The sequence below is a fragment of the Squalius cephalus genome, assembly GCF_949319135.1.
Source record: "Squalius cephalus genome assembly, chromosome: 8".
Taxonomy (NCBI): Eukaryota; Metazoa; Chordata; class Actinopteri; order Cypriniformes; family Leuciscidae; genus Squalius; species Squalius cephalus.
The window spans coordinates 32,211,817-32,222,218 of NC_137129.1; the positions used below are offsets into that span (position 1 = coordinate 32,211,817).

At 41.1% G+C, this 10,402-nt stretch overlaps 1 protein-coding gene across 1 annotated transcript in view; it reads left to right on the forward strand.

Moving 5' to 3' along the window:
- Nucleotides 1-5,866, forward strand: part of LOC307163476 (fibrocystin-L-like) — a gene marked incomplete at its 5' end in the record, with an annotated part of 71,969 nt that extends 66,103 nt beyond the window's left edge. Inside the window, 9 exons of the mRNA XM_079879512.1 lie at nucleotides 8-240; nucleotides 329-493; nucleotides 626-783; nucleotides 3,146-3,281; nucleotides 3,392-3,733; nucleotides 3,815-3,966; nucleotides 4,120-4,266; nucleotides 5,128-5,281; nucleotides 5,387-5,866. Coding sequence (XP_079735638.1) covers nucleotides 8-240; nucleotides 329-493; nucleotides 626-783; nucleotides 3,146-3,281; nucleotides 3,392-3,733; nucleotides 3,815-3,966; nucleotides 4,120-4,266; nucleotides 5,128-5,281; nucleotides 5,387-5,601 — 1,702 coding nt within the window. The 3' untranslated portion in view covers nucleotides 5,602-5,866. The remainder of the gene's footprint in view (nucleotides 1-7; nucleotides 241-328; nucleotides 494-625; nucleotides 784-3,145; nucleotides 3,282-3,391; nucleotides 3,734-3,814; nucleotides 3,967-4,119; nucleotides 4,267-5,127; nucleotides 5,282-5,386) is intronic.
- Nucleotides 5,867-10,402: the final 4,536 nt, after the last annotated feature.

The following is a 10,402-nucleotide window of genomic DNA, read 5'->3' on the forward strand; positions in this document are numbered from 1 at the left end:
ATCTCAGCAAGGTGAACCCATCAGACTGTGTGGACATGGACTGTGATGCTAAGAAGAAGACGATGTTGAAGGATCTGGATGGCAGTTTCCTGGGTGCAGTAGGAGCAGTGGTGCCCCAGTCCGAGTACGAGTGGAACGGGGATCCCCGACACGGACTGGGCGATTACCGCATCCCCAAAGTCATGCTCACCTCTCTCAACGGCAGCCGGATACCTGTGAATCAAATCGCTCCTTACAAAGGTACAGTACATTTACAGTGATCTAAGAGAGAGAACTTAAAATGATGGAGCTGCTTTTAACGTATGACGTGGCTGTTTTACCTGTGCAGGAGTGATCAGAGACACCTGTACGTACATGAACACCTGGCAGAGCTACAAGTGCTTTGGGCTCAACTATAGGATGCTGGTCATCGAAAGTTTGGACGCAGACACAGAGACCAGGCGTCTTTCACCTGTAGCCATCCTGGGGGACAAATATGTGGATTTGGTGAATGGTATGACTCTTATCTCCCCCTGTAACACCTACTATTTTATGCATAATATAATTTAGGATTTTATAAAAGCAGAAAAGGTTTAAGGTTTGTGTATTATTGAATTTTAATCTTACTGTGAATATCTTGTTCCAGGCCCACAAGACCACGGCTGGTGCGCCGGCTACACGTGTCAGAAGCGAGTATCTCTCTTCCACGCCATTGTGGCCACTAATAAATCCTTTGACATCTATTTCACCAGCACAACACCACAGAAGCTGAGACTTATGTTACTGAATGCTGGACCTACAGAGGTTAGTAAGATGAATTATACTGACAATAGACTATACTGACCTGTAAGCATCTACAGGTCATACAAAATTTAGAACAATAAAAGGCATATTAGGAGAAAACAATCTTTAATCAGTTTTAATCTGCATTATTGTTTTATTTCCATTTTGTTTTCTAATTTAATATAAAAAAATCAAATATCTTGTTTGTTTTTCTGAATTGTGCAGAACATTTCTATCTTTAAAATATTCAAAATAAATGAGTTGATAAATCAATATCAATCAACAAATATATATAAATAAATGTATACCTAATATAATATTTGTATAATTGATGATGATAATAATAATAATAATAATTATTATTATTATTATTATTTATTCATTTATTAACAAATATAATGTAAAATAATATAGTAATTAAAAAATACAATTTTATAGTTTATTAATTTATGTCACAAAATTATTTGACATATTTGTTAATATTTTATTTAAAAGCTACAAAAGTTGACCCAAAACACAATCCAGGAAAATGAATAAGCTAGTTGTGTATAAATAAATAAATAAATAAATATGACCGAAACATATCCAAAATGGCATAAAAAAAATAGGAATGCAAACCTGCTATTATATATGTATCCGGGCGAAGACAAATAAACTATACAGTATTCACCTTACAAAATCAGCCAAATGAAAAAGAAAACAAAGACAAATAAACTATACAATATTCACATAACAAAATCAACCAAATCAAAACACAATTGTACATAAACTTTAAATACCGGGAAAAACAGCAGTCAAATACACTATCAGCTCCTAATAAGTCTTTCAAAACACAATACACGTTTAATACACCTACATTCATACACCATTAAAATATGCAAGTTGCATTTAGACCATACATTTCATTTAGTTATACATTTTTTGAAAAAATATAAAAACGCGTAAAACATTCAAATTACCTCCAAAATGTTTCCTATTTTAAGTCAGTGTCCACAATGTCAAGTTTGTTACTACAACACACAAAACATACATGCTCAAGAATAAACAATGCACAGTTTATTGCACATAATAAATCAAACGACCCACCCAGGTATCATCAGTGATATGAACAGGGGAAAAAGAGAATGATACGAGATGTACAAGGTTCGCCACAATGCCAGGCTTGTTGCTACAACAAAACCCGGGTATCATCAGCAACATGAACAGGAAGGAAGCGGAGGATATAAGATGTACACTCCGTGTGCAGCAGCTCTCCACGCTCACACTCACACAGCATCACGCTGTGCACCCTTTAGCCGATTTGGGCGGAAATGACGTGGGACGCATTTTGTCATGGCGTCACCCAAAAAATACACCAAACACACTACAAACCTACTACACACACACACACACACAAATATATATATATATATATATATATATATATATAGTGCTGGTCAGAATGATTTGCCCCCTTGGTAAATATGATTATATATACATAATATGATGAAAAAAGATGGCTGTAAAAAATAAATCTGCAGTTAATCCTTTTGATATTTTTTTTTTTTTAAATTGCAAAAATCTAACCTTTCATTGAAGTAAAAGAATTGAAAATGGGGGGAAATCACATTATGAAATATATGTTTTTCTCCAAAACACATTGGGAACAATTATTTGCCCCCTTTTATGAAATACTTTTTGCAACCTCCTTTTTCCAAGATAACAGCTCTGAGTCTTCTCCTATAATGCCTGATGAGTTTGGAGAAAACCTGACAAGAGATCAGAGACCATTCCTCCTCACAGAATCTCTCCAGATCCTTCAGATTCCCAGATCCATGTTGGCGCTTCTTCTCATCAGTTCAGCCCACTCATTTTCTATTGGGTTCAGGTCTGGGGACTGGGATGGCCATTGCAGATGCTTGGTTTTGTGCTCAGTGACCCATTTTTGTTTTGATTTTGATGTTTGTTTTTGGATCATTGTCCTGTTGGAATAACCAAACAATTTCTACTAGAGACTGTCAGGTTTAGATTTTGTATCCTTTGGTATTTGATCGAATCCATGATGCCATGTATCTGAACAAGATGTCCAGGACCTCTGGCAGAAAATTAGGCCCACAGCATTAAAGATACAGTAGAGTATTTCATTTTACACATGGGGTACTTTTTTATCCCTGTGTGCACCAAACCCATCTTAAGTGTTAGCTTCAATTCTTTGCTTCATTTTTTTTTTTTTTTTCAAATAAAATATCAAAAGTTTTTACAGCCATCTTTGATCATATTTACCAAGGGGGCAAATAATTCTGATCAGCACTGTATGTATAATTTTTGTTTTAACTTAAGTTATTATGATATAATATTACAGTAGAACCTTAACTACAGTAATACTCTGTTGTGTTGTTCTCAGGCTGTCAGGGTTGCTGTATTTTACTCAAACCCTCAGCGGCTGGATGTGTACGTTAACAATAGTTTGGTTGGTCCAACAAATGCTGAGTGGAATGCTGGCAAAACTGACTACACTCTGCGTGAGCCGACTTATACAGGTAGAGTACAGCACAATAATGCAAGTTAATACAGCGCCCTCTGCAGGCCAGAAGACCATTTTTCAACCTAAACAACAATTCTTACTTTGATTCCTCTCTGTGCTTCTCAGGGCAATATGTTCCCAGTTTCAACTCCAGTCACGGCTCCAACTTCTTTGACCAGGACTACAAAATGCTGAACATACTTCTTCGTGGCTCAGAGCCGGTCCAAATCCGCACCTCCCCGGTTTTGTTCCTGGCCTTCAACCTCCCAGCCATGACTGAGGCGGAGTTCTTCGGGGCAAATCTTATCAACAATCTGGCTTTACTTCTGAAAATACCGGCGAACAAGATTCGAATCACCAACATCGTCCGTGAGGGTACTAATGCTAGAAGGAGGCGTTCGGCAGGACTGACGGTGCAGGTGGAGATCAGGGAGCCCCCTGTTCAGACATCCACCAACAGCACCACTGGTGAGAGCAAGAATAAAATAAATGACAAATACAATGTTTAGATCACAATACAATGTCTTAATATTTATAAACCATCTGCAGAAGACCAACAGTTTGCGGCCCTGAAGAACATTGCTGACGATCTGGGCCGCGCTGCTGTCTCAGGCAATCTAAGTCAGTCCATCGGCTTCAATGTGTCATCCCTGGGCATCATCCCTCTTCCACCCTCTTCCAGTGACCCCACCTGGAACGATGTAAGATGCTAATCAGATCACATGACCAAACTCACTAACATTTTAAATATCCCTTTGAATTTTTAACAGAATAAGATCCAATAATAGATGCTCTACAGTAAAGCACACAATATGCTTTTCCTTATTTGAACTGTAACGGTCTCTCTCTCTCAGGTGGCCACTCAGGAGGTGACCCGTGAAGACCAGCAGGTGGAGACGGTCAAGACGGTATCATCCCTGATGGTGGTGGTCCAGCCAGTGGCCGGATCGTCACCCGGACCCCTCAGCGTGCAGCCCAGCATCATGGCTCTGGACGCAGCGGTGAGATTGTATTGAAGGGATAGTTTAGATAATACAATTGGAGTCATATTAAAAAATGTCCTGGCTCTTCCAAGCTTTATAGTGAGAGTCAATGGGTATATTTTTTTGGAAGTCCATCAAAGTGCATCAATCCGTGATAAAAGTGCTCGAAACGGCTCTGTGGGGGTTAATAATGGCCTTCTGAAGCGAAGCGATGAGTTTGTGTAAGAAAAATATCCATATTTTTAAACTTTATGGACTAAAATGCTCATAAATGTAAGGCAAGGCAAGTTTATTTATATAGCACATTTCATACAATATGGCAATTCAAAGTGCTTTACACAGAAAGGAATTAAAATAATCACAAAATAAAAGCACGGAAACTTAAAACAATTAAGTAATTAAAAGAGATATTTGATACAGTTAAAATGAATTAAAAGAGTAAAAAGATGATCCATAGATAAATTTCTCATCTGGCAAAATCATATATGCATCATATTTTTCACATTTTACTCTGAGATTTTCCCATGGTGATTTCACTGTGTCTGTGGTGTTCTTGTAATGGAAATATTATTAGACCTTTTAAATGCCCTTCCACATTTGATTTGTTCATGATTTTTGTTAGTAGTCTCTAATGATCAGGTTTTTTTTGTGAGTTTGTTGTCATAGGGTTATGTTTAACATACCAATCTTAGGTAATTTTCTTTTCTTCAGATCTTACAGTAGGTGTAAACGACCAGTGCTAAATCAAGGGGGTTTTATGACCCTTTAATTAAGAACTTATGAATGACTGGTGTAACCCTACCTGGGTGATTGATTACTAGGAAACCACACCTGGTATCGAATAAGTAGAGCATCTTTTTTGTGTGTGTCTGTTTCCAGGGTGACTGTGTGTCCGTGGGTGTGACGACTCTAACCATCTCAGCTGTGCTCAAAGATGCTAACAGGAATCCAACAGAGGGGCTTTACGGAAACGCCACCATCCCGTTTAGTGGCTGCTGGGCCAATTACACTGACTTAGCCATCTTCACAAGTGGTGGGTCGTCTCTATTAGCCTATATGATTTAGATATTTTGGGGGCCAATGTCACTTGTTATTTTAAGCATTTATGATAATTTCTCTCTCTGTACTTTTTCTAAAGGTGATAACTTGAAGTTGGCCTTTACTCTAAATGAATGGAAAGCTGAGTCCAGATCTTTTACGCTCAGATCACCTACAACCCCGTCTTCTGTAGTCATCACTACGGACGATGATTTCCCCAGCATCTTTAACTCCTGTCCAGCTATCTCGTCATCATCTGTGTATCTGTATATCATGTTGTTGAGTGGTTTACTCCTACTGCTCAGGGGACTCTAGAACCAATGAAGAAGTGCACTCGTATACATATATATAACATTGCCTTCAAATGATTTGCCTTTGTCTATATACTTCTGTTGTTTTCTTCACATATGATCTTGATCTGTAAGCTACAACTATTATTCTGAGACTGTAGAACAACAAAAACAACTGTTACTTTTAACAAAAGTTTTTATTTGATTTAAATCTATTCATATTACTTTACTTTGGAAATTATACATTTATATGCTTTCTTATATGCTCAATAAAATCAAGTTCTATCATGCTTCTGTTGTCTTTTTTTTCTACATTAAATTCTTGAACATATAAACGCCTTTCATTGAACACATTTCCATTGAAGTTGGCATGAAATAAATGTTCTTCTGTCATAAATACGTGTGAAGTGAATGTTGGGTGGGACTTGATATTGTCCATCGGGAAACAATTGGATCTCATGTGGTCTCATGTGAGTGACAGGTTGTGTCACTGTTCATGGGTCTGTGTGTTCCTTGCATGTGTTGTGTTTCTGTCTGTGGCCTGATTGCCTTTCAGCGTTGCTGGGCAACTCATTACGCTGACGGGTTAATCAGGCCAACCTCACCTGACACTCATTATCTCTCCCTATATCTACCTGAAGGAGGGAACGGAGACGTTATGTCAGAACCACTGGTGAATGGGGTCTCGTCCGAGAGCCCAATCACCTTAGAGTTGTACAAAACGAGCCAATGGTACGCAAAGTACCTTGGTCTGTGGAATTTGCACCGCAAGCTCTGCTCCGCTGTGTGGGTATATAAGGAGCAGTGCCTGCATTCTCGCATTCAAGTTCTTCGCTGAGGAGTCGAGAGGTGTGTCCCGGCTGTTCAGCGGTACAGCGGTAGTGGCAAGGAGACGTAACGTCTCCTTTCCGTCCTTCAGGGAACGAGGGTTACATATGTAACCTTGACGTTCCCTTTCAGTCAGTTACATTCTACATTACGTCAGAATGACTGACGGAGGGGGTACTATCCAAAACGCCACAATGGCTGTCTTCCAGTGCCCTGTGCAAGCCAGAGCTCTCTGTCGTGAGGCCAGCATGAGCGAAGGGCTAAGCTTAACACAAGAGTTACCAAAGTACACTGGGAAGCAAATTTCCATCGGGAAAATGCAAGCATGCTGCCTACCCGTAGGGAGAACTTAAAAATACACAAATGAACCACTTAGGACACACATAGGAATAGGAATACATATGGACGATCTCTGAGGTAACCCAGCCAGATGGTGGAATATATTTCAGAGTGGTCTTACCAAGGGAAAGACATTAGTTACCGAAGGAGACTTACCATGGGAATACACGTGGGATTGCCCAAGCAGGGGATTCGCAACAAATGGAGGCACCTAGTCCGTCACAAGGGCCGATCAACTGGGCAGCACACAGGTGTTAGACGTCATCAGTGCTGGAGGAACCCAGGGTTCAGAACTGTGGAACTCACCTGAGGAAATTAGCGCACGCATCTAATCCGTGAAGTGTAAATGCACCAAAGCCCAGGAGGAAGCAACACTCCTGGTTGAGTGTGCCTTCACCCCCTAGGGTGTATGGCAGACCTTGGGCTTGGTAAGCCAAGGCTATATCATCCACTATCCAGTGAGACAGCCTTTCCCTTCTGCTGGCCTCCATAACAGACAAAGAGCTGATTTGAGGTCCTAAAATATTGAGTTATATCTACGTAAGCATGGAGAGCGCGTATTGGACAGAGCAGTGGTAGGGCTGGGTATGCCTCCTCCAGGGCTTGCAAGTTCACTACCTGATCCCTGAAGGGAGTGGTGGGAACTTTGGGCACATATCCCCACCGGGGTCTCAGGATGACATGAGAGTTAGCCGGCCCGAATTCCAGGCAAGCTTCATCAACTGAAAATGCCTGCAGGTCCCCTACCCTCTTAACTGAGGCCAAAGCCGTCAGGAGCACCATCTTCAATGAGAGGAACTCCACTGAGTGCAATGGCTTAGAGTCAAACAAATCATGGTGCGCTGAAATGGCAGCCACATAGACCTTGAGGGTGGAAGGAGACAGCCTCCGTTCCAATCCTTGCTGAAGGAAGGAGAGCACAGAGCTCACTGGGGGATACACATACTTGCTAAGGCCCTGCGACCAGCTGTGCACCAGAGCATCCGTGCCGAGGGCCCCCTCGGTCAGGGAATAAAACAACTGGCAGTGGGCAGTGTCTGGAGAGACAAACAGATCTACCTGTACTCTGAAGCGTTCCCAAAAAGGAGATGGCGGGCGAGTTGCTACATGCGATGGAAGCGTAGACCACCTTGGCGGTTGATGTACGCTAGGGTCACAGTGTTGTCCGTCTGGACCAGTACATGCTTGCCCCTCAGCAGAGCCCTGAAGTGGTGGAGAGCAAGACATACTGCTAGCAACTCGAGATCGGGGTCCTGTCCAGGAGTCCATTGCACATGGCACCCCAGCCCATGGTGATCTGTTGATACAACAACATGCCTGGAAACTCATTCTAGGGGAACACCTGCCCGTAGAAAGGAGAGGTTGGACCACGGGGTGAAGGTTCGACCACAGGCCAGAGTTACTGACACTCAGTACGTGCCCTGTTGCCATGGCCATCTCAGGACTTGTTCGTGAAGCCAGTGCTGAAGCGTGACTGCCGCTGCGGATGCCATATGCCCCAGGAGCATCTTAAAAAGTTTCAGTGGAACTGCCATTTTCCCCTTAAAATTGACTCAGGCAATTCAGCAGTGACTGAGCACGCTCACTTGTAAGCTGCGCGAACATGGCGACCGAGTCTATCTCCATACCGAGAAAAGAGATCCTCTGCACAGGGGAGAGTTTGCTCTTTTCCCAGTTGACCTAAAGGCCCAGTCGGGAGAGGTGCTTGAGCACCAGTGTTCGCACAGCCCGAGAGTGAGTTAGAATCAGCCAGTCATCGAGGTAGTTGAGAATACGAACACCCTGCTCCCTGAGTGGAGCAAGAGCCACCTCCGCGACCTTCGTGAAGACGCAGGGAGACAGGGACAGCCCAAATGGGAGAACCGTGTATTGATATGCCTGCCCTTCGAAAGCAAAGCGTAGAAACGGTCTGTGTCAAGGGAGAATGGAGACATGAAAGTACTTCAGGTTGATCGCTGCGAACCAATACAGAGGATGAACACATTCAAAAAAAAATATTTTTAAGTATTTTTTTTTATATATATTTTTTTAGGATACTATGCATCCTGATAAAGTTCCCTTGGCCTTTGGAATTAAAATAGCCCCACATCATCACATAGCCTTCACCATACCTAGAGATTGGCATGGTTTTATTTCAGTTAGCCTAATAGCTAGTTTGATTTGCATTGAGAGATGATCTTATGGAAAGTACCCCATGCCAATCTCTAGGTATGGTGAAGGCTATGTGATGATGTGGGGCTATTTTAATTCCAAAGGCCAAGGGAACTTTATCAGGATGCATAGTATCCTAAAAAATAAATAAAAAAAATACTTAAAAATAAAAATCTGCCTGCCTCTATGGGAATTTAACATAGGGGTGTCCAAACTTATGCACCCTGTATTTTAAGGAAGAACATTTATTTATTTACGATACATTATTCATTCACAAAGAAAATTGGTGTCCTTAAAGGTTGGATTTTTCCTAATTTTTTAAATTAAGGCATTAAGTTCAATTTCCAAAAGATGATTTTTTATTCCTCTTTTTAGTCAACTTTAGCATGGATGTCTAAACTTATGCATAGCACTGTAGATGTTTCCATAGATCCTCTTCTTAATATCATTAATTAATCTTTGACATTAGGATACATACCAAAAACTTTTAAGCTGGCTATTATTAAACCGCTTGTTAAAAAACCACAACTTGATCCTACAGAATTAGTCAATTACAGGCCAATCTCGAATCTACCTTTTCTGTCAAAGATACTAGAAAAAGCAGTATCCTCACAATATGTTCCTTTTTAGAAAGAAATGGTATCTGCAAGGATTTCCAGTCAGGATTTAGACCGTACTATAGTACTGAGACAGCTCTCATTAGAGTCACAAATTATTTGCTCTTATCATCCAATCGTGGTTGTATCTCTCTATTAGTATTACTCGATCTTAGTGCTACATTTGATACCATTGACCACAACATTCTTCGTTCATATAGACTCGAAAATTATGTTGGCATTAGTGGAATTGCATTAGCATGGTTTAAATCATACTTATCTGACTGTTATCAGTTTGTAGCAGTAAATGAAGAGATGTCTTATCGATCACAAGTTCAGTATGCAGTACCACAAGGCTCAGTACTAGGACCGTTGCTGTTCACTCTGTACATGTGTCACAAACAAGACTCCCGCAGTTCCCTCTGCTCGCCACCAGCTTTTCCCTCTCACATACCTGGCACTGATTACCTTTGCACCTGATTTTCATCAGTGGACTATTTAAGCTGCTCCCAGAACCTACTTCATTGTGAAGTTTTGTTTTGCCCTGGTGAACATCTCTGAGCGAACATCGTTTCTCCCTGTGTTTTTGTCTTCCCGTTGATTACTCCTGTACTGTTTATTCTCTTCGTGATTCATTGCTGCCTGCCCTGGACTGTTTTCTATTGTGAACTGATTTATGTAAGTTTGCTGCCTGCCCTGACCTTATGCCTGTTTTCAGATTACGAGTTGCTTTGTCTCTGCTGTTGTGTTTGCTGGTGATTGACCCTGATTGTACGACCAAGATTACAATAAAGCTGCAAATGGATCCTCACTTTGCTGAAGCCTCATTACAACATGCTATCCTTAGGAGATATCACTAGGAAGCATGGCATTAGTTTTCACTGTTATGCTGATGATACTCAGCTCTATTTT